This window comes from Ischnura elegans, chromosome 3 (assembly GCF_921293095.1).
Source record: "Ischnura elegans chromosome 3, ioIscEleg1.1, whole genome shotgun sequence".
NCBI lineage: Eukaryota > Metazoa > Arthropoda > Insecta > Odonata > Coenagrionidae > Ischnura > Ischnura elegans.
In genome coordinates this window covers 133,828,007-133,853,486 of record NC_060248.1, presented here as the reverse complement: position 1 = coordinate 133,853,486, position 25,480 = coordinate 133,828,007, and the positions used below count along the sequence as shown (strand labels likewise).

General features: G+C 41.1%; 1 protein-coding gene across 6 annotated transcripts in view; it reads right to left on the bottom strand.

Moving 5' to 3' along the window:
- Nucleotides 1-25,480, bottom strand: part of LOC124156605 (dystonin) — a 614,708-nt gene that overhangs the window by 184,663 nt on the left and 404,565 nt on the right. For 4 of the 6 annotated variants that reach the window (XM_046531244.1, XM_046531249.1, XM_046531250.1 and 1 more), the window contains exons 1-3: nt 11,480-11,680; nt 5,872-5,931; nt 2,626-2,715 (exon numbers count right to left, since the gene is read on the bottom strand). In XM_046531244.1, the coding sequence (XP_046387200.1) occupies nt 2,626-2,715; nt 5,872-5,931; nt 11,480-11,665 (336 nt within the window). In that variant the 5' untranslated portion in view covers nt 11,666-11,680. Of the gene's footprint in view, nt 1-2,625; nt 2,716-5,871; nt 5,932-11,479; nt 11,681-25,480 lie in introns of those variants that run through there. The other 2 variants (XM_046531247.1, XM_046531246.1) reach the window with 1 other exon arrangement.

Below are 25,480 nucleotides of genomic sequence, written 5' to 3'. Positions count from 1 at the left end.
GCCTAAATCGAAAGATTATTACTCCTGGAGGACATATTTCACGCTTTTATATTTTTTATTGCCGATATCTATTTTTCGCGATTCAATGAGAATTGAAAATTTTCAAGCGCGCGAAAACGTGACGGCTAAGTATGAATGCTGGGAAAACCCCGTGTGACGTCTGGCTGCTGCTGTGTGAGGCCACCTGGGTGCGAGGCTATGAATGCCGCTACGGTGGAGGCTGCTTGCTGCCGAGCATGGCGGTAGCGTAGAGTACCCTGCTAGCAGTTAGCGCTTGGCTTAGATAAGGATAATTAATACCCTATCAAACGAAGGAAACTTTCCGACCATAGGGAATTTTAATAGGTGATTATTAAGAGATGCTTCCCTTAGCTTTGTGCCTCATGCTTGCGTTGGTAATCTCAGACGATGTAAAAATCCTATCTACTCGTATAGCATCTAGGTCCCTGTGACGTCACGTGGAATCGCATAACATGGGCGCCAATCTGGCCTTTTTCAAATGAGGTTAAAATTGACCATTAACTATTGTCTGAACTGGGATTTCTAAAACCAAATAATTTGTGTAGTATGAATACACTAATGGCGGGTAACGAATCGCAATCAACGCCTTTCGTATTATTTGATGAAGGAAACTACACTATTGTATGGCATTAACGACATATGAATGGCGACTGAGAGATTTGCTGAGTGTGTTTCGCTATCCACATACCTACTGAAGATAAGCTTCGATAAACCATACTATTTCAACTGCTGTGACAGTGAACCATATCAATCGCCAAGGATGACATTTAACTCGAGTAAAACCACTTACATCAACACTAAAATGACGATAATTACAACAACATTTAAAATTTTAACATTAAAATTGAAATTCGAAAAATATTCGCACCACTTGCAATGATCACGAATGAATCACGAATTGCACAGCTCGGTTCAGAGGAGTGAAAGCTCCGATTTCGAATTTCAAACCCGTGAGGAAATATTTAGTAAGACAATGCACGAAAACTCCTCAATAGAAGCTAAAGGTCATCAACGGCATTGCAATAAGCTTCGTACATCGTAACTTTCCATCGATTCAACAGAGGGAAGAACACTACGTTTATCGCCAATGCTAACGATTACCGCAATTGACCACAAATGAATTTATTGAACGATGCGCGGAGTTATCACCCATTGCCAGCACTGGTTTATGTCATGATCGGCTAATTTATGCAAATTTTATTGCATTCTTGCAAATTTGAGAGCATTAGCTAACTCCTGATGAATCTTATGCTATTTAACAAATACCCGTGGTATGGCAGCGCGGAGGAGACAATAGGGTAGTTTCCTTCATCAAAGAAAACGAAAGGCATTGATTATGATTCGTTACCCACCATCAGTGTATTCATAATATACATATTATTTGGTTTTAGAAATCCCAGTTTAGACAAATGTTTATGGTTAATTTTAACCTCATTTGAAAAAGACCAGTTTGGCGGCCATGCGATGCCACTCCACGTGACGTCACAGGGACCTAGATATTAAAAGAGTAGATAGGAATTTTACATCGTCTGAGATTACCAATGCATGCATGAGGCACAGAGCTAAGGGAAACATCTCTTAATAATCACCTATTAAAATTGCCTAAGGTCGGAAAGTTCCCTTCGCTTGATAGGGTATTAATAATCCTTATTTAAGCCAAGCGCTACCTGCTAACAGGGTACTCTGCTACCTGCTAGCAGGGTACTCTGCTACCTGCTAGTAGCCTGCATCGTAGTGGCGCACATATCCGCGCCCCAAGGTCACCTCACACGGCGACAGCGGGAACCAGAATGACGTCACACGGGGTTTTCCTAGCATTCATACTTAGCCGTCGCGTTTTCGCGCGCTTGAAAATTTTTACTTTTCATTTAATGGCGAAAAATAGATATCGCCATTTAAAAATCTAAAAGCATGAAATACTTACTCCCGGAGTAATGATCCTTCGATTTAGGCAATAAAAAATAATAGGAAACCACCCTATTTGCAGCGGCGCCAGGATGGAAAGATGAGTCAAGGGGGAAGCAGAGAGGAGGCGCCGCGCCGGCTCCTAGCGACAGGCGCCGAGGGGAGCACGTCCCATCCGACGGACGAACCACTCCACGCAAGCAGGGATCGGGGAGAAACTGAAAAAAAAATCTCTTTCGCCGGAGGGATTCAAACCCGGACCAACTAAATGGGAAGCCAACACTCCCCCACCTTCAAAGCTAATATTTGTTAAAACTACGGATTAACTTTAAAATAGCACCCGTAATGTAAGTTTACAATGCGTCAATCATATTTTATTTAAATAAATCTGTAAATATAGAATTTCAACAGCACTAAGTGAGAAGAATAAGGCTGTGTGAGATCTCGTGGAGGGAGGGGGAGGGATTCCCCCCTTTGGAGGAATACAATCTTAAAGAGATTAATTGGAAAATTTTCAATTCCTGGTCAACATACAGGACCTACATGTCAATTCTTAATGACATTGTTCCTTGTCTTGATTTTAATTAACATTTCAAATTAATCAATGAATTCAACCAACAGCCTCAAAGGAATCGAGGCCAATGAAATAGAGAGGAAGCAAAAAAAAAGAAAAAAGAGTGTGGATGGGGCGGTACTGACCAGGTGTTCGGCCGAGAGGACCTCGAGCAGCGAGATGAGGTTGTGTCCATCGCGGAGGTCCTCGAACAGGTTGTTGACATGGCGACTCGCCTGATGTTGCATCATGGGCAGACGGAGGAAGCAGCAGCGATCGATGTAGGATGGAGAGAAAGAGAGAAATGGGCGTGATTAGAGGAGGAGAACATTTGGAGCGGAACAGGGCTGCTGGACGGAGCCATAATGATGGAGATGCAATAATCAAGCATACCCCACCACACATCTCCCACTGCAGCCCAGTGCAATGCAAGCACACAAATGACAAATCAAACAGACAGACTCACACGCATGCACATTATTAGCGATGAAATACAAAAAAGGATAAATACAAAGTAATAAAAATCAAAAAAGCATTAAAAAAAATTAAAATCAGACGCTGGAATATCATAAAAAAATCAAAGAAACGATATGAGGTAAAGATTACGCCCATAGACGTGATAAAAAAAGGCTCGCACTATAAAAATCCATTATACAATGCAGAAGGCGTCTTTCTGATGAGACAAATGACTCAAAGAAGAGCATCAGGAGGGTTTAAGGGACTCGTGTAGGGAATGCGTAGAAGCAAGAGCGACGATTGAAATCTGCAAGAACCAAGTTAATATGGGGACTGAATTTCCCGAGTATATGTGCAAAGAGATAAAAACGACGAACTTCTTTCGACGGAACTGACTTATTGACAAATAACTAGCTGATATTTAAAAGACAGCAATTATCGCTGAACGAGGCAGTTGACACAAAATATGGCAGCCACGAGAGTTGATTTTTTTTCTGTTAAGAAATGACCACTTGCCTCTGGGAACTAAAAAATAAAAATTAACATCCCATCATCTAATAGCCCCAAACCATTCGTGAAGAGCAGCGTTTGAAAATTAATTGGCGAATTCAATCCCCATTTTTCCTAGGGCTTGTAATCACGGGGAATAGTTGGCATAGAGCTCCCTGGTGTTCATCGCTAGGTATGAATTTTTTATCCAGGGATACGACCAAACCTTATAATCAGGACAAATATTTGCAACATGCTCATTTGGAGGGAGAGTGCACTAGGAATGAGATCATTTACAAAACGCCATGCGAAAGAGTGTACCCAACTCAAAAAAATGAAAAATGCTAGTGTCCCACCCTCCAAATATATCCCTCTAGACCGCTCCCAGAGCCCTTCGGCCTTGATAAAAGAACGAAGGCATTTCATCTTTTACGGAAATGTATAATAGTGAAATTGATCATGACTTTGCGGTCATTTTATAGAATGACACGTTAAATGATACATTTTTAACTCGGGAAACTTCAAGTTTTACTTTGTTTCCGCCAATCACTTTACATCCTAAAGAATACAGAAGCTGACGTCACTGGCTGAAAGACAGAGTAAACGAGTGATCAGGAAGAAAAATGCAAGACGTTGGCAGGACTGGAAGCAGCGATCGAAATGGAAAAATGCCGATCGAGACTCGCAAGTTGAGTCGCTCCCGTTTAAGGCTTCCTTAGGCGGAGAGAGCAGCGAGCCTTTCTCTAGTGGACAGCGCGGAGATGCCTTAGCCACGCTGAGCTCGCAGCTCCAACACCAAGCGACGACGACGACGCCACAGAAATGGACCAAATGAGCCGGTGGCAAATGAAACAACCACACAATGTTGGGATTAACGATTTAACAACTGAAACTAATAGTTTAAAATGGAGCTAAGGTTTAACTTTAACCGTTTCTTTTTATAAAAGTCAACTTTTAAATTTTATCTGTTAAAAATCGACACTAACTGATAGAAAACTATCTTCAGTAAATTTTCGTGAATGTCGATCAGTTCACAAGGACAGCCCTTTTAAAAGTAAAAATCACACTCCTTTCCAGACAACGAACTCTCAGTACAAATCAAATTCAGCGCAGCACAGAGTGTGCATTGAGAGATCAAAGATGAAGAAGTGCTCACTACTGCCTTTCGGCGATGCGACCCGGACCCACCGACTCAGACACTTGGAAACGAGCAGTCATAAAAATCCCTTTTTAGCTCGTGCAATTACGCTTCAAAGAAGCAATCGGGTTAACTGCCAAAGATGCAATCACCCACCAGTGCTGATAACACACTCGACGGCCTTCTGGGGTGGCTTATCAACGGTGAATTATGGAAGGGCTGCGCTCGTTCGTTCGTCAATCGAAAAAGAACGGGACAGAGACAAGATCGCCTTTTTGCGTTCGCAAGACATGTTTTACGACATAAGAAAAAGAAAAGCCTCGGGCACGAGTTAATTGCACCCCTTTTAATAAATGAGCGTTTTTTAATTTAAATAATGCTCTTTTTCTACTCCCAATGATAAGTGATCACTCCAAAGTTGATTAGGGAGAAGAAAATCGGATACAGCACAAAGCATAGAATTCATTCATCGGTAAGACGTCTTATTTATATAACTGGACTCCTTCACCATAACAACAAGAAATATTTCAAAACAATGAATGCCAGTAAATCTGAAATCAAAGGAATTTATAGGGACAAGAAATCTTACAACGCTAAAAATAGTAATGTAATCTACACAAACACATGAGGAAAGCAGAAACTTGGCTTCGTTCTTTAACGGAAAGGCTGACAGCCTCAAAACAATGGGATACTTTTCTTACACCATCACAAGCAGTTAATATTGCCGGTACAGAAAGGATCACACCAGTTATACTTCATTCAGGTGAGCTAACTTTTACGCTAGCTAAAACATAGCAAAGCTATTCAAGGGTTCAGGAAGGCAAGGATCATCCAATTAACTGTCAACAGATAAGACGATGAGTGAAGTTCCTTCACATTGAATTTCTTCATGCAATAATCAGAAACATTAAAAAACATCCAATCGTGACGATAAACACAAATTTAAAACACAGGCAGGATTAAAAGAAATATGTGAAACGATAAAAAATAACACAAACACAGAAACGAGGACACAAAATCGTAAAAAATATCAACGGGAAGACATGCCCACAACAACAGCAAAAAACAACGAAATGCGAACGAAGCGATCGGGAATCGACCATTTGATCAGGTAACTAAACGTGCAATTATTTATATAAGCGTCCCGGGCTCGACCCTCGGACGCCTTCGTCAGCAAAAAAAATAACAGAAGCCGAAATAACGGTTGATGACGCAAGCGAGAAGGATAGATAGATACGAAGCGAGAACGATAACATGGAGAGCAGGCAGGCATGGAGCAGAGGACGGTGCGTATAGGAGGAAGACTTACGGTGGGGGAACAGCAGGCAGACGAGGGAGACTCTGAGCAAACGTGGAGACAAGTGTACGCCTGGGTGTCCACCACCAGCACCACAATGCACCACCGCAGGGAGGGGGAACAAAACACAACCAATTAGACAAGTGAAGGAAAGGAAACAAAAGAGAGAGGCGAAACTCACGCAAGTTTTCGCGTGAAAAACATCAACGGGAGGAATCGCCACTCGTAGGCCTCTTAACCTGGTTGTCACTCACAGCATTGCTTTTAAAACGGTTTACTCAAGTCGCCACTAGCGTCGCTGACAGGCAAAGCGATCCGAATTACACGGATAAATAAGCAATGAATAGGACTATTATCCGAAATTTACAATCGTAAATGACAAAATCTTTAATTACTTTTCAATACCACTTCTCGCGGTAGCAAACACCACATTGCGAACGTTGAAAACAAACGACTCGCGATCTGCAGTCATCGCCGCGCTGCGCGTGTTTGAAAAGCGATACTAAAATGCGCGCTGAGTGGCGACGGACACGAATCGAGCTTCTACGGATGGACCGCGGCCTCCTTCCGTCTTGCGGACCCCTTGCCTTCCGCAGGGAAACAAGCTGACCGACAGCTATGCTGCCGCTCTGCGGAACCATTGCCGTAAACGTCTTTTGAATTGATCTTACCACGATTCATACGCGAAGTAACTGGTGCTGTTCTCGTCAAAACGAACAAACTGAATGACCGAAATGAAATCAACATTAACCCCAACTTAAGAAATTAGTGTCTCGGACCCTGAACTGATAGAAACCTACACGATTCCATTCCTTCAACATCACTCCTCCAAACACAGTTTCTACGAAGCAAAGGGATACAAATATATCTTCAAATGACCTTCCGCCTTAAATAAATTAACCAATGCCATGAATATCTTCAAACTGAGATTGGAATACACGATTTACGGATACTCAATATGTTGAGGTATGAGCATTTCCGATTATGACGATCAATAGTGCTGAGGAAGTGCCACCAAGGAGCCAGCATTTTATTGAAGACGAAATGATGACTCGATTCATACTGAATGGCTTAAGCACTCAAACAGTTCCAGTAACACACATGTAAATTTGGGAAAAGAAAACGCCCTAGTTCAGTATAAACCCTTCCCGGCAATTCGCTTCGAAAGATCAACTAGTAGATTAACACAGGGCGTATCTCACCGGCAATGAGCATATTCGCATTGAAATCCCGGTCAGGTTTTTTTAACCGCGAATCATTTCAGCTTTGTTCATTATATATATATGCCTGACAGATAAGAGTAAATAGAGAAGGTACATTATCAGAGACAAAAACTTCGTACGCTCCTAACGCACAATACAATATCATTGCTATTATTTCAGCTGCAATGAAAAAATCTTCCCACACATTACCCATGTTTTCCATTCTCTTTTCCCCCTGAACGCCTTTATCACCTTACGACTACCTATAAAATAGCTCGGGAAGTAGCAGGTGAATAATATGTTTCCCCATCACAATGCAAGTGGGGGAAAGAAAATCTCACTGAGAAAACTGACGATTAAAAAAAATGTAGGCACTGACCACTAAACATGTTTGTTTCGATCGAGAGGCAGTGAGAAAAATTGGCACGAACCCTGTTATGACCTACAAGTAGATAATTTCAAAATTGATTTTTTCTCGGCGATTATTTACGGTGTTTCGCGGCTTCCCCTGCGGCTTTAGAACTGCATAGTGTAACACCAACACCGAGGCAAGGAAGAAACAATAGACACAGTTAAAAAAATGAGGCCGAGCCACGAATGGAAACTTCGCTCCAATTTCACCCCATTCCACATTTAAAGATATCTGAAGCTATTCCATACTTGGAAAATTTCACATTCTGCCTAATTAAATAGGAAAAATTGTCGTTTTTTATCTTAAGCAATAGCCAATCATAAATCGCAAAAATATTTATGAACCGCAAATTGCTAAAGGTTTAACTGCATTAGCTCATAGGAAAACTTGTACGTCTTTAAATTGAATGAACAAAGGAGAGAAATCTCCAAAGCTAAGGCTTGGCAAGCTCAAGAGCTCCCACTAAATTATCCCCAGCCAATAATGACTTGTAGGCATTGCGAGGTATCTGAAAAATATGGAGCGCATAAAGTCTCCACCACCGTGTTGTTGGTGAAACTTCGCCAATAAAGCGACAACGCCCGGATATCTGCCCTCCTGCGATAGCGACGTATTTCTTCTCTTTTACATCCTTTATAACCATTTGTCCTGTGTAACTCATTCGGGGCCGTCCCTTGCCCTTCTTCCCTTCCACACGTCCTTCTAGGATTGTTTTCATCAGGCCATCATGCCTCAAAATTTGGCGAACTGAGTTGCCCCATCTTCTCCATAAGAGTTGTAAGAGTTTTTGAATAGTTCTATTTTCTCCCACTCTTTCAGGACTTTATCGTTACTTACGCGGTCGATCCATTTTACATTCACCATTCTTCGGTAAAACCACATTTCGAATTCCACTCTTGACTTCTCTGCTGTTGTCAACGTCAAAGCCTCGCTTCCATAGATAAACATACTCCATACGTAGCATATGATGAATTGTTTCCTTACTTCTATGCTTGTGTCCTCAGCTGTAGGAAGATCCCTATTAGCCTGTGCTATTGTACTAATTCTTTTTTGCTTCGTCCGCCGTTGGTTATTCGGCTTTCTAGATAACACACTCTTTCACCTCTTAATGTTCTATAGTTCACTGCTTGTCCCAGTCTCCTCTCTTGAGCTGCACTCTAATACCATTGCTTTCTTTTTGTTGATTTTCAGCTGATATAAGATAATTTTCCGTTCCATACCGTTCACGATTTTTACCGAGAGGACAATTGGCATCGAAAATGTCCGCGTCGGATGCCGGTTCACGACGCACGCGGTTGAGGGCGCCAAAAAAAGGGACGGGCCCATTGCGTGTACTCGCGCGTGCCACCACCACGGAAGACACGGAAATACCAACTTTCCAACAAGTCCTCCGACAACGGCAACCGTGTAATAAATGCCATAATCATTTTTCGAAGAAACACCTCACTACAGTATGTCCGAAAAACATATGAAATGAAGGTCACTCTCAAAATTACTAAGCTCACCGATACTCATCAAATGAAGCTATTGACAGAATCAGCGAATAGCCGTTCTTTCACGCCAATGGAAGTTTGGGGGATGGGTAACGTGACTAAGTTTCTTTTTCCAACATGGCTGCATGCGCAGAAGCCAACAATCGTCTTTTCCCAACCATCGTTTAGTTCACTGAGAGGTCACCTCCACCGCCACTTTCGCATTCAACTCGTGGATTTGTCTCCTGGAAACGTTCGCTCACGTGATGTACTCAAAAGTCATTGCTCCAGGATTCTTCTGGAGGAATGCAGCGAAATTTCAAGTTCAAGAAACCATCGCTTCGCCAAGTGACTTCATCAGGAGAGAATGCCAATTATTCGAACGTTTGTTCGCAGGAAATCTAAAGACGCTTCTAGTGAGAATTTGATTCACCAATGTACGTATTTCACAAGTATTTTTCCTACTTTCACTCACTACTAACGATGGGAACAGCCTCATCAGCCGCTCTTACTAAACTTCACATTGCTCATAACGAAAATGTCACATCATTTGAATTTATTGATTTGGTTTGGATTTTACTGATTTATTATAACTATTAAAGGATTATTCCGATCGAGATAGGTTTTCATAGAGCATTTTTTCTGATTTCTACATCCTCTCCAAATTAGGAGTTCCCTCCTTAATTCACAATAAAGGCCTACTCCTCAACATTCCATCAATTAACTCTCTTATTTTCCTCTCTCTAACCCGCTTACCCGACATTCTACCCTCTAACACTGTTTTTACATCCCATCCTTACTCAGCATTCGCTCCATCCACACCTCCTTTCTCCGTATCTCATACAAAAGCTGCCCCTCCTCACCCACCATGTCCAGCACTTCATCGTTCCCCCTCCTCTCCGTCTATTTCACCATCTCCATTCTTCTCCACATTCATATCTCGGAAGCATCCAGTTTTTTTCGTTTTCCTTCCGGAGAGTCCAAGTATCTGCGCCGTAAAGCCTTTTCTTTGAATTCTCCATAAACAGATCGTTTTTTTTTTTTTTTTTAGAATTTAAAGGAACATCCCAGCTCATCAGGTCTTCCCCGTTCGTGAACGGCTCCAGTGCAAACGCATTCTCTTCCAGATGTCCTCGTTGCTGTATCCGTTTCACTTTCGTGTGCGCTACAGTGGCGACCTCTGTTCTTTCATTGAGCTGTCTTTAGTACGGCCGGCTCATTCTTCTCGTGCCTTCTAATTCTTCCACGAGCACAGGATGACACTCCCATGGTTTAAGAGACGATCGCCACCAGCGATGCGGAAAAGGGGGCTGCTGCTGCGGGTAGGTGGGTAGGGTGGTTCTCGCACCACCCATCCGTCGCTGTGACCGCCCATTCGTAGTCCACGCCCAAAAGACGAGCGCGTGAAAGACAGCCAATGCCTGACCGGAGTGCTAATCATCCTAAGAACCGAAGAAACTTCATTCTCCAGGGATAAATATCATTCATCACCGTGATACTGCGCCATAAATCACTACTACGACTCACACGACACTTAAGAGAGACCATAATCTAATTAGACATGAGATCTGGCAACACAGCAAAATCAATAAAAGAATTACGCGATACGTGGTCAACATACACGCGCCATGTATCCACCATGGATATAAGATCCTACAATTAAAAAAAAGTCGTTCAAAAAACAAGACAAGGATGATGTAATGAACTCAATTTCAAGGATATTATCTAATTTTTAAATTTTAAAAGAAACAAATTTAAAATAAGGTGATGATACGTTTCTAACAAGATAAATAAATGGCAATTTTCACTTTCACGGCGTCGGTGAGCAAAGTGCAAACAGAGCCCCAAAACATGAGTGCGTTCTTGAACTTCCGAATTCGATAATCATACTTTGAGAGATAGAAGAATATTCAAATTTAATGGACGATGCCTGAAGCAAGATAGAGAATGGGATAAGAACTAAAATGACCAAGCGAAGTGAAAAAGCGTGATTTGCACGCAGAGTTATGTTAAAATAATACGGCGAATGAAATTAATTGTGGAAAACCAAAGCGAAAGTTAATGGGATCGAGTAATTTAATCGCCATTAACCAACTGAGGAGGTAAGCGAAAAAAAGAGCCAATCACGATGGGTGCAGCAGGAAAGGACGCCAATCGATCCCTCAAATAAAAAAAGCCTACAGTAATATGCTTTCTACCCGCCTCAAAATACACACTACACCATTTACTTATGCAACGTATCACATGCAAACGATCGAAGAATACAATTGCCATTAAAGTAACAGATTAAGTATAACATCATCCATCCTCTACGGCATTCCTCCGAAACGAATTTATTCCCACGACTCTCTCTCCCAGATGAATTCCTCTGAAGAAGAAAAACGGTTCAGGCACTCCTCAACACATTGACTACGCCACCATCGAGTACATACGTACCATTTACATACATCTACACGCACATACAAGTAACGGAACGAAGGAGGGGGCAGGGGCAGTACAGATAAGACCATGCGGACATCCATAAGTATACTGACCTTGACATACTTCCAGTGCTTTTGGCAGCGTGCGAAAGAAATGGAGAAAGAGAGATATGGTTTTAGCACTAGATTCGAAACAAGACAAGAACACAAACACACACTGACAGCAAGATTTATAAGAGACCAACAATCGAAAGGGTGGATTGTTGGGGGAAACAATGGGATGGGGTACGCCACAATCATTAAACAACATTCACGCCAACAGTTACACACAAAAAACACACTGGGTGGATTGTTGGGGGAGACAATTAACAATGGAAGAGTGGGGCAAGCCACAATAGTTAAACTAATTGCATACAAACTGTCGAACACGACAACGCATTGCTGCGACGAGTTTACAGAATAAGGGACCAGGGGGGTGCCAGCCGTCCGAAGATCAATTCAACACAGTACAGGGCAAACACCGATTCGTTCATATTACTGAAATAACAACGCGCCATATTCCACTAAAAACATTTAATTAGACCTAGATTTCAACGGTGATTCTTAAGCGTCACGTACTAGAATTGAAATCCGACGCGCACTCTATTCCGGCGGAAGTTAGACTTTTGTTAACTATTTCTGTGGTAACCATTTCCACCATATTTAGCGAGAATTAGGAATTATTACGACCTTCTGCTTTGATTGCCTCGAAGATTACCCCGGGAAGGTTTAAAAGGACACGACAGGGAAATAGGGAACGGTAAACATATGACATGCCGTGATATCGAGATATTCCGATTCAATTCGAGGGAAGTTCGAACCGCAAGTTCGATGAGAAAACAACTGGACATGGGGAGAAATGAACTGATTCGGTCAGCGTTTCAGCATTCACCCTGACGGTGCAAATTTTTTATCGCTCGAAATTATTTCAAACGCAACAGACCGTGTGACGACAAAGGATTTCCCCCGCAATTGTAATGAAATGTTCCTCATTACTTCATCAAAACGTCATTGCCAAGTTCAATGATACCTCTATCCGTCGACATATTTACGTCAAATCATTTAATTAGCAATACATATGCGAAAAAGTTTAACGCTGGCATTAAAATCTTTTCATTGAATTATAGTTTTTCCATTAGTATCTGTTTAGTATTTCCCCACAATCATAAATTCCGAGGACGGAAGATTCTGAAGGAGAAATTGGCTTTTAATTGCATCCACTGGCTAGCATAGTCAAAACATCAACACCTACGGGCCCTTCCACATATTTTAGGGGCGATAATAGTAATCCGTAATGTATTCCAATCTCTCCCTATGTCTTCATATCGCAAGCGATATCTCGGTCACGTAGCAAAGGGGTCCAAGAACGAGAAATGCACCGCACCTATGGAGCACGACACACGACAGCGGAAAGGACATTGGAAGCATCCGCCAAAAGGCAAACAATATGTGCATGAAAATAAAGAAGCGTAACCTTGCCCACGGCTACATAAAAAAATACGTCAGCAAAATTGCCGCAATCAAATTAATTAGCGTGAAAAGAATCATCATGGCGGGCCGATCCTTTTAATGGTGCAACTTCATTATTGACTCTCCGAGGTGTTTCCGCCGTTCTCGTCCCCTTGGGCGCAGAACAATGGGGCGCCACTGACGTCGATGGAGCGCAACAATGGCGACGCAACAATGAGCGCGTCCCGATGACGGGGGGGGGGGGGGGCTAAGGGGTCCCCCACTCTACCAATGTTCTTGCCTTCACGCCTCGCGGACGACGAGAGCGAAAAGAAAAGACAATTGCCTGGCGGTAGGCGGCGCCGTATTAGTTCCGATCGGGAGGCGCAAGAAACAGTGGCGCCCAGACACGACGGGTGTCTTCCATAAAGACGGGGCGTGCACCAACATGGAGAAGAGCACCACGCGACAGCGATCAGGAGGAGCGATGGTGCGTGAAATAGCAAGTGAAAGACGAAAAGCGAAGTACGCAACGACCTTATGACCGATTAATCGGAAAGAGGTCAGTGATGGAGAAACGGTTGGGAGAGATATTGGCTCTTCGGGTTGAGCAGATACCTCGGGACCTCAGCGATTCAAAACAAACACTTTTTCTTAATTAGTAATGATTAAAAAAGAGCGAAAGAGTTAAAATAATTTTCCTTCCACAAGTGTCATCCTGCGGCGTCAAAAACCAAAATTAGGACACCAACAATGCGGAAAATTAAAAGAATATGCATATAATTCAATGCAATGTTTTTCCAGGCCCTCCCAACAATAACGCATTGCGATTGCCATTAAAATGGCGTGTTTTACTTCAATTTCGACACTGACTTGAAAAAAGCATAAAAATTAGCATAATGGCATACCTACTAACGTTTATTTGCAACATTTCCATTACGCTAAATGCACCTTATATCGTTTTCATATCGAAACAGCATTTCATCAGCTGTTAAGGAACATCCCCTCCCCCCGTCCAAAGCTTTCATCAGCATAATCGCAACATTTTATGGAAACGTTTGGATTTTTTTAAAGAACTTCGGGGAACTCGGAATACTTTGGAATTTTCATGAAAATGGCATTTACTTTTCGCGGGAACCTCGTTAACAGATGAATGAAATTCAGGTCACGGTGGAGAAAAAACGCCTGGCTCCGGGATAAACCACAAGAGCGGAGGAAGGAGGAGATGTTGACTACAGGTCCTCGCACAATTTCGCCCCAAAACGACTTTACCGCAGCTCAGAAAAAAAAACGCGATTTCCGCGGACAAAGTGGTTACGTGCACCATAAGCCGCGCCTAGGACTTCATTTTTTTAAAGCCTCTCTCAGTAAATACGGGAAACCAATGCACGGGGCAATGCGTGCAAGGCCGTTTGAGAAGTGAATCATGGAATCCAGGCCTGGAGTAGGAGGCGAAGCAGCAGTGTTTATGGACACGGAGAAGACATTTTCGAACGGCATGGGCTGTTTCACCTCAATCACAGCATTTACTTTTGCTATCAACTTATCGTTAGCATTATTAACAACATGACGTAAATCATGGATGCCTAGATCTAGTAACGTACAAAATACGCGGAAATAATCCAATAAAATTGCTAAATATGATAAATGTGAATGCTGACATGAATATAATTGAACTACCACGATATCATTCACTTCCTAGTAAGGTTTTCAATTATAATTCAATGGTAATTTAATTTCCTAGTACCTCGTCCTTGTCACCAATCAATATATAAACGGTGATATAATTACGCCTAATCCTGATGATACTCAATTTATTGATACACTAAATACCGACGAATTGGGATGAAATACCGATAGCAAATTAATCACTTTCACCTTATTATTTTCGTTAACTTTTTTTTCTTTTTCCGTATGTTCTATAGTAGGAATGTACCTGTAATAATTAGTTGTTATTATTTTAAGTAGGCATATGGTAAAATATAAAAATAATGTTACATTCGATGAAAAATTCGGATGACGTCACAGATTAATAGAAACACGGACTTTGCTAGAAAGTTCAATAAGTGACCGCCTACGGTGCGCGCGAATCAGCGACTCACTTCTACGTAAACGGTTACTTTCCATTGCTGCAGCGTCTTTGCCTCGAGTAGTGAATGAATCATTGGACGGTTCATTTGAAGATCCGACAGCTCTCCGATTGTGGTCATTTATATCGGGAGATATAGAATAACGGAGTCGAGGAGAATGGATAAATGCAGCACGCTGCCTCGGGGAATAAGAGACCACAAAGAACACACAGATGAAGGGAGGACACGCAGACAAACAAACACGGGCGAACGCAAGCCTCGCTATCCGGGAAAAAAACCCACTCGCACGTGAGGGTGGGAAGTGAGACAAGGGGGGTGAAAATTGCACTAGGGGGTGCACATTGTACAACCAGAAAGATCTCCAATCACATTAGTAATCTGAATAGAGGACCTTGAGTGTCCAATTTATTGGGCGCTGTCCAAAGTTAATTAAATTCCATAATAATGATGATCAAAAGCCCCCCAAAATTATACTAATTATCATTTTTGTAAATTTCGAGTAAGGCGACGAAGAAATGTCGCCATTTCTTTATTTCTCAGAGGCATTGGTGATTGCAATCAAATTTCAAATAAACTCTATAAAAAAACTTAAAACGGCGAAGGCATGTAAGTACGTTTAAAGAATGCCAAACACATGAATTTCAGCATTCGCTCGCATTTCACCACTCCAAATAAGTAAAGATCATCAATTTCTCACATTTACTATTCCTCGTGTATAATTTATTTACGGTATTCACTCGTTTCTATGGGTGTCAATAGAGTCACGTGACTAACACGGTGGCTACATTGCCAGCATGTTCAATACATATACGTATCCCGCCTCAATTACGAGGGTAAAACAGCGTTACAGAATATTATTTAGGCCAACCAAAAAGCTATGCGCAGCGGAAAATTGTACTTCAAAAGCCTACTATTTCCGATATCACAAAGTGCTCCACTTGATAGATACTAACGGATGAGTGAAACACTACAGATCGCCCTATCAACAGCCACTACGAATCAATCGCAGTTAATATTCGACCGAAGTGGTCGTCGTTAAATGGAACGGCGCAGCAGCGCCCTACCCAACGGCCGAGTTGGGCACTAATCTCGACGAATAACCCAGCTGAGAATTTCGGACGAAACTGCCGCATATCGGGATGGGTCGGTCTATCTATCCCTTGAAATTTTTGGGGAGGGGGAGAATTCATAGAGTTGGGTCGTAAGACACACATCTCGAGATAGAAATGCAGATACACTAAGAGGCACAGTGATTTATTTGAAAAGGAAACGATATAATTCAATCGCTAGCGCATTTACTGGCATATCACGTTTCGGAGCGAAATAAAAGCCGAGAACTCTTTCTCCATTTGCTTAAGAGGGCGCGTATTGCTAAGCACTAAAATAAATAAAAAACATGGAAAGGCGTTGATAAATACATCACTTGAGAATTCTCCCTCATTCACGCCAGCCAATTGAGAGGCCTCCTGACACGCAATAAAAGAGGAAAACATTAACGGGCGATATTCAACTGACCCGATCTTAAAAAAAATAAAAAAAGAGAATTTTCATACGTCCTTTCACATACTGGGAGAACTGAAATGTTTAAGAAGAGGCTCTGGTAAACGTTAATACGACGACAGCATCTGAGTACATTGTCTACTTCAGGTTTAATATTGATAAAAACATTGCAAATCCTAGAGCGACGCGTTCGCGTACATCTGGGTCAAGTAATTGATTTCACGTTTAACGTTTATGCCCTGTAACATTAAGAACCAAAGTGGATTAGTAACTCTCCGATACGCTTATAAACAATCCGCATAAGGCGATAGAATTGAGTGCGTACCTATTAATATTTAATTTACACAAGTAAATGAACTATCGAAACAGCATCATGTACTCGGAAATCTATAAAACAGCATCTACAGCAAAATATTGAGTGGAAATTGACCTAACGCCCACAATTTTCCAATAAATACCTTCAATATTTACCAGTTTCTTTAATTAAAATTTTACCATAACATATTCCCAGAAATTATAAACATTAAAATAATATTTTTTCTTTATTTAACAATATAACAAATGACGCTCTATTATTTCACAAAAGTATTTTTTTAAATTAAAAATAGTTGTAAAAATATAAAAGAAGTAGACGCGGTGTAAAAAAATCCAGATTTTATTTTCACGCGTGCACAACATGCATTGAACAAGGCATCAGCAAGAATGTAACTAGGAGTTACAGAAGGTGATCGGACGAAGTTTGCACAATTATATGCGAAGATTGAATGACAGCTCTCTTACATCCCATTACTACACGATTTCTTCTCTCACCTCAAATCCGAATCAACAGAGTCATTCGTGAGTAAGGGGGAGAGGAAATAAAGGAACCTTAATCCCGGATGGAGAACACCTGAGAAAAGTCGACGCCAACGATTCGCAGCAAAAGCATTCGATCGCACCAGATCATCCGTCGTCATTGGACAGCGGAAGACTCCACAAGGGCCACGTGGGCCCAAAAAAAGCCTTAACGGCGCTTTAGAGAAAAAAATAGCAATCCGTGCAACCGTGCATCAAAAGTACTAGGCGTGAGATTCCAGTACTTACTAATACTTCAATGGCGGCGTTTATAGAAAAAAAATAGCGCGGACTTTAGCACCTGGAGTGAAACTAGCGTTGGGTTTTCGATTTTTAATAAGCGGGGAAATTTGCCCGAAACTTTGAAACATGCAGTGCAGCAGCCTTTTGTTTTCAAACGCCTTTCATCCGTGTTTTGTTGTTCCTAAACGTGTATAATAGAAGAATGAATAATAACATGGATATAAAATGGGATTGAAAAGTTAACTCCGGAAAAGCAATAAATGGGGCTAAGAAACAACTGAATTCCATTTCAATACTACGTTACGTGCGGATGTTCGCTGTTATAGTTCTGCAGAAGAGAGACAGATGGCGTTTTGTCCACGCTCATTTTCATGAATGCTGTGGCGCTGTCGTTAATCCTAATTTATATTTTTAACTAATCTTTACGATAAATCGAGCTTCATTTCTACGGGTAGGTGGAAGGTGGGATGGGGGTTTTAGAAAATGAAAGTGGCCAGCCGATGACGACTGCAGTCATTTTAAAACGCGAGCCCCAAATTCAAAGTGGACTGCTGCGGGAATCAATATGAATGGAATGGACACACCCCATCTGAAGGCAATACGAAAACCACACACTCACACGTACACACATACAATCACACTTGAGTCCGTTTCACAAGAGGCACTCACTTTAACAACCCGATGCATACCCAGTCAATGCACAACAGAAATTAGCACAGAGGCCATTTTTTTAACAAATTAGTTCTGTTGACTACTTCTTCCATATTTACGTATGAAATTAAGTTCCTTAGCTGGTAAACTTTGTAATCATCACATAAATTGTGAAAATTACAATATTTACTCATTCCATCATGAATATCCACCATTCCCACCATGCTACACTTGAATCTATTTTAAAGTCCTAGAGGGTTCCAAATCAAAGCCGAAGTAAGTTTATTATTATTACTTTTTTTTCTTCTTCTATTCTTGACCTTTTTCAATACATTTAATAATATTTCTTTGAGTTTTAGGTCAATCGACCTAAAACTCCAAGAAATATTATTAAATGTAGTAAATTTAGAGAATCAACCCCTCCCGAGTTGGAAGGTAGTCCAATACTTATGGTACCCCATACAACTAACTCCCACCCGAAATGTAAATACAACATCCCCAGGTGAATCCCCCAACATAAGTTTTTTTAAGTGGAAATGATAAAGCAACACGCCTGACCAACGTTTCGTTCTGTTTCCAGAAAGCATTCATGAGGCAAAGAAAGAGCATTTCGAAGGACGAAAATTATTATGTGAAATGAAATCCATGAAAATATTGGCTGGGAAAGTTATTTCGACCGAACCCTCGAGAACTTTAAACCGCAAAGGCATATTTATCAATTAACCGTACATATTTATCGAGAGTGTGTGCATTCGTTCTGGCAATTCGCCGCAATGTCACCGGGGCTCAGTAAGTCCTTATGAATGCGCTTTAAAATGCCTCTTGTAAGAAGGGCCAACACACACGTCAATGGGCACACACTTGATCAACCATTTGACAACACCATTTCACACATTTCAGGAGGAGACTGTGGAATAGGCAGAGGATTGAATACCATTTTCAAAGAAGTCGCAAGCACTATTTAAGTGCTAAAATATCACAGAGAAAATGCTCATCCCCATTTAGTTGGACTCAACAGGCTATCCTTCTGAGATGCCGATTAGAATTTTCCTCAAGTTAGCTTGAACATGAAATCCTAAAATTCAAACTTAGAAAAAGAAAAATTTCAAATCAGAAACTCGAGATGGGAGATATTCGAACGCAAATAATTTAGGCGACTTGCTGAAGTTGCTAAAGGTGAGAATAAATAGCGTGTGGAATGACATTTAAAGTGAATAAAATCCAACAGCATCAAATTTTCTAATGCGCAAAAGAGAGGTAATTTGGGTAATTTAAAGTGGACCTAATTGTCCTGTTGGACGTAATGAAGTTGAGTAATTTAAAGTGGACATAATGGTTATGAAGTTTCAAGCCGATTCAAGATTCAAATTGTACGTTTTAAGAAACGTCCAAGATGAGAATAATAATGATATAAAGATAATGAAATGATTAATATGCAATTATAGATGGGTTGCCTTCAAATAAGATTGAATACGACATTTTTGATCCAAGCATTTTAATTTAAGTTTGAAGCAATAATGGTTATTCAGTTACGTGATGCTTCGACGAGACGTTTGGGATCCGTGATTTCCGAATAGAATGAGTTAACAGGCTGAAATATTGAAAAAGGCACAACGAACGAGACAGACAATTTTCCACAAGAATTATAAATTCCTAGACGCCGTCATATGCGACTCTAAAGTCGTAATTTATATTAATCCTATAGAACATTTCTGTTATTTGGGTAGAACATTTCTGTTATCTCGGTATCTAATATTTTCGCATACATAAATGATTTACTTTAAGATACAGGAAAATGCTGACATAAGCCTTATGCTATGTACCTGCAGCCTGAAATTTTCAATATAATAATGAGTGGTTTAAATGAAAAAAGTCTCCGCTTAAAAAAATCAGTCGGCACGAAAGCAACATTCCTAATTCGAGTCCAGTTAAAAAACGGATGATTGCATCTCCATGGTATTTTAGCACTCAACTTGAGGGAAATAATCTCGCTCACAAAATCGAGTGAAAAAGCAAAACAGGGAGGACACTCGTTGGAGAGAAATAACTCCGAACCTCAGGTGAGGGACAATCATTTTACCGTAACTACCGTGCATTGATGACAGGGGGTCCGTTTGGTGGAAGGGCCGGACAAAAACAATGGACTCACCTGAAAAGAGAAAGAAGAGAAGTATGATCAGTGAGAGAAATATTTTAAATGCCAAGCAATGTCGTACAAGACAGCAATTTGAAGTTAGCTTTACAAAAAGTTCAAACACAAAACAACCACGAAAAGAGCTCCGTCACCAGTATTAGTGATAGCAATACACTTTAGTCCAAAAATCATATATGAATGACGCAACGAACACAAATTTATGAACATCCTATGTCTATAAATAACCACAAAAACGTAATGAGGTTTCGCCAAAAGTCGATTCTGGCAATAGCAGGTTGTGCTCAGAAATAGTGCAAGATATTTGCAGAGCAGAAAATATTTTCAGAAATAAATTTTTATGATTGATAAAATTTAATATGAACTGTTATTGGCCAAAAACATAGTATTCCATTGCTCGCTGGGCAATAGGGCTGGACTGCAAAATTGCGTCTAGGGCCACTTACAGCTGAGCCCGCCTTTCATCGTACATAGCAAGGGAGGGCAAATAAATTAGGAATATGAACATGGCAAATATATTGAGCAGCGAGCACCGCCACCAATAAGTGTGAACAGACTTCAATTACATTCCTCTCCTGCAAAATGTAACAACAAACTTCCTGAATCACAATTCCACACTTAAGACCGCTTTACACGGCGCAGGTACTTGCACAATCTCACGTGTGTACGAAGATTCAGTCAAAATTGCGTCGTGTAAAGCGGTGAATTGCTAGAACACATGCGAGAATGCGTGGACGTGAGATGGCAAAATAGCCACTGTTCTAATTTCGTTCATGCATTCGCGCAATTCCACGCCATATTAGAAATTGATGCAGCTCTAACCTGCGCAATTCCGTGCCCCGTGTCAAACGGCCTTTTATGAATGCTTCCAATATGTAGAAAGCGCGGTTAAATTCTGAAACCTGACTAAATAATCAAAGGGAGCCGTCTTCGGATGTAATATCATCATATTCGGTAAAAAATGACCAATTTCCATGAAAAAAAAAAACGTTTTGGTTCCCTTTTTTTCTACAATTTATATCCAATATTTCTTTAATTCACTAGCAACGTACCAGGTTCCATCATTTATTTCAACATCGCGATATTTCGATAAGTGGATCAGGTATCGATTTAAGGGTAATCCTATTATCTGCCGATCCGCTTAGCTTCCAAATGGGATGAAAGAGAATGATTGAGTAAGCTCACGAAAGATATCGGAAGACGTAATCGACGAATTTTGGATTAGATCCACTACCACGCTTTTCACCATTAGCGTAAATACGTACGTGATAGCGGAAAGGCGAAGCAGGAAACGGAGACTACTTCAGCAGAGAACAGAGCATAAGATCCTGGCCTTTTTGAGAGATTCTATTCTACAAGCAGATGGAAGAGAAGTACTTTTATTTCTTCTTTATCGCGATAAAATATACTTGTATTATAGGGTTACAATTGCTCTCTTACAAAAAAAAATTGAAAAATATGCTTCCAGGAAGTCGTAGCCAAATTTTTTGCCAGTCCATTCAAATAACTTAAAAGAGTTTCAACTGAATTCGGAAGCGTACATACTTAAATCATGGATAATTTCAAGCCATTTGCAGAAATAACAAAGGCAATATCTATTTCTAAGAATTCAACATCGAAATGAACCAAGTAAAAATATGGCACAGCAGAAATTAGGGACAATTTAATTATTCTGGTGTTTAGGCGCAAAATCTAGACAAATGCTATCGCATACAAAAATAAAATGGTAAAAAACTTCATTCCTCCAGCCATACAATCATGAGAATAATGATGACATTTATCATCGATGAAATGTAAATTAAAACAGAAAATAAAGATATCATTCCATCGATCCCCGATTCCAAAAGCAAAATCGTTCCAGGAGAAAAGCACAGCAATAAATACAGAAGTAAATATGATATCCTCGGAGGAATTGGCCGCAATAATCCGAGACAGCGATACGAAACAAATGACAGAGGGCGGGCGAACAAGAGGAGTGGTCGACTGGAGGAGGAAGCGAAGAGGGGGTGGAATGCGAGGGAGGTTGGTGGGTGGGAACTCAAATGAGAATGGAAAGTGCGATTAATCAAAGGAAAGAGGCGTTGGAGGTGTATTATAGCAACACGGGAAGTGAGTGGATGATGGGGTGGCAATGAATGCGATGAAGGGTGGAATGGCGGGTTTACAAGGGTGGAGAAGCAATCACGGACTATCGACGCAACCAAGAATAAATTGAAAAGCTTTATTCATAAAATATTCCATCACGTCGTAAGTGACCCAATGAAAAAATCACTAAATCGCGATAAAAAGTAATTTTTGACATACGCCGACTTCATCACAGCTATGAATTCATAGCGATATAATGGGATTGTAAACATACGTCCACAATGTAAGGGGTTCACAATCTACCCTTGAAAACGATCTTTAATTGATTCCAAGCGTTGTATCCCTTCGTAATAATGAAAAAACTTAAGAGCATAGTTTTGTCCGGGAAAAGAAAAATTAGAATGATTAGAAGGGATACTGCCCTTAAAATGTCTCAATTATCCGCCCGCAAAAAAGAATTCCAGGAAGGGAGGAAGATTATGAATCTTCATACTATTACCAAAATGCCATTCCGCGTGAACGGAATCACACATTCCGGCCACTCCGTAGCCGTGCCGTGCGGAACGCTCAGAATGGGTTCCTCAGGTTGGCTTCCACAAAAATCAAAAGAACCGACCGTAGCCGTGCCGGGCGCTTGTAATGGTCTTCGGGCTTAAGTGGTCAATATAGGGTTAAGGGTCACCGCCTACCACATGCCCCCTTCATGCGCCTGCAGAGGAATTCAGAATGTTGAGACCTCAATGAACATAGGGTTGACACTGCTAAACGACCTATCAATGGTAACACAAATGTCTTCTCGTGTAAATTATGCAATTATCTATGAACCTACAGGCACAAAATCGTACGCAAAAGATATAAACTATTGTCCAAAACTTTCTCTTCTCTGGCTTGCGATAGTTAATATCCTAAATGATAGCTTATTTCTCCGTGAAATTCGGGTCACTCTGCCCGTAAGAGACGCCAGTGGCCACTCCTGTAAACGCATTCAAATGCGCAGCGGGTGGGGCAGAATGGAGAGAGGATCTCTACAGCAAAAGCGGTGCCCGAACCAATCGGGTGAAAATCGCCTCCCACCCATCAAATCACTGGACGTTAGTCGTGAATCCCGGCGTGTTACGGTACTAATGAGGGCGGCGGTCAATCCCATTAGCCAGATTAAACTGAGTGTTCATCGCGCAAAAGAGGCGATATTCCGCGAGAAGGGATATTATAAGCGCGTGAGTGGGATATTCCAACGCCATGCAACTCAGAGAGAGAGAGATGGACAACGCCCACAGCCTAATGTGCAGCGGCCCATCACATTAGGCGAATCATCAATAATAATAATAATAATACCCTCATCATATGTACATAATATGTATGCGCAGGTCAATTCGCAGCTCCGTCTGAGTGTAAACGGAGAGAGACCGAAGAAGAAATCGTTCACTTCATCACAAGCGTGAAAATTAAACATTTTTTTTTACAAAATACCGATTTTCAGCCAAAATGCCCACTCCCAATCGAATATTACAAAACATAGACACTAATCACCAAATGTGGGACATTTTTCGTCCATAAAACAAGATGAAAAAATCACTTCAGTATTTCTCGTGCCTTCTCACAAGTCATTCCATCGTTTTCGCTGACTGAGACATTCTTCGGACATTTGAAACATCTGAGGACAAACGAGAACTTTCCTAACGATGTATGCTATACGTAAGGTCTCTAATTAGACGCGGAACGTTAGAAAGTAAGACGACCTTACTCTAACGAGCCTACTAATGACCAGAGATTGTGTGAATGGCCCCAAATTGGCTCTCTAACTCTCACGTGAACAAAACATGTCGGCACTTATCCACAGTCATCGCAAATGATGGACAAAAGCTTCTCTGAGCAATTCGTAACGATCAAAGAATGTTCATTACGTCATGCACGACGCTATTTTCATTTTCATTCACCTACTAATCTATCTTGTGGCACAAGGACGTGCATATATTTGTCTCAAAAGTCCCTCCCTTTTCAAATCCTACGAACAAGTCCATTCGATAAGGAATTCTGTATTTTCACTGACAGTGAACCAGCATTTGCCTATTCGTACTAATATCTCACTTGAAGTATTCTGCTACCGTGTGGGGCCCTTATGAAGTAGGTGAGATAGCAGAAATCACAACATTATACAACACAGGGTGGCCGTGATACTCGTGATGAGTTGTTACGATAAAAAGTGCAGCGTTTGCAATATGTTAAGCGAGTGAGAGTACACAGGACCGTATCGCTAACAATAAGTAATAATAATAATAATATGCCTTTATTCGGGCGAGGTTGAGGCTAAGAAGTCCTCTCTTCCACCTAACCCCTCGATAGCGTCAATGCAAACATGTTAAAAAACGGAGAGGCATAAGTAGAGACTAAATTAACGAAGTTAATTCGGAGAGAAGTTTTTCTCAGACGACGACGGGAAAAATATCCTTCCCTTAACGTCGTGCTATGGTGGACGAAAATGACAGAAGAAAGGAAAGGAAATAGAGTGAAAAATCGAGAGATGACATTCTTTCCTCATACTATCAGAGATAACAACGGTGTCTTAAATTAATAAAATTAATGCTTTACCTGCCAGTATGACTCATTGCATGTTTCAATTTTTCCATTGTTCCAGCCTTTACTGTAGGGTTTGCAATAGGAATTGCTAACGGTTGGTAAGATTTGCTTTTACATGAATTTACACATATTTTTTGTAAATACGCGTAATATTTTTATAACCGTATGGTGTGCTGAGGGAATCCTGTTGCATGCTGCATTCTAGTTATTCGCCACCCTCTGCCAAACACCCACGTCGGTCGCACAGTCTTGTAGAAAAGTGGCCATCAAAATTCTCTGTTTCCTTCACCGCTTTAATTTCTCTCTCGCCTATTTTCTGCTAAACCTCACCAAGAGCTCGTTTCAGAAATGAAAATACCACTAAACCACAAAAAATGAATACACAATTTCAATGAAAAAGCTATTATTCACTGCGCTATAGGATTGTTGAGGCTCGCCCTTCGATACGCCTCGAACACAAAGCCTTCAACTCGGAAATAAGCTGAGGGAACAGGA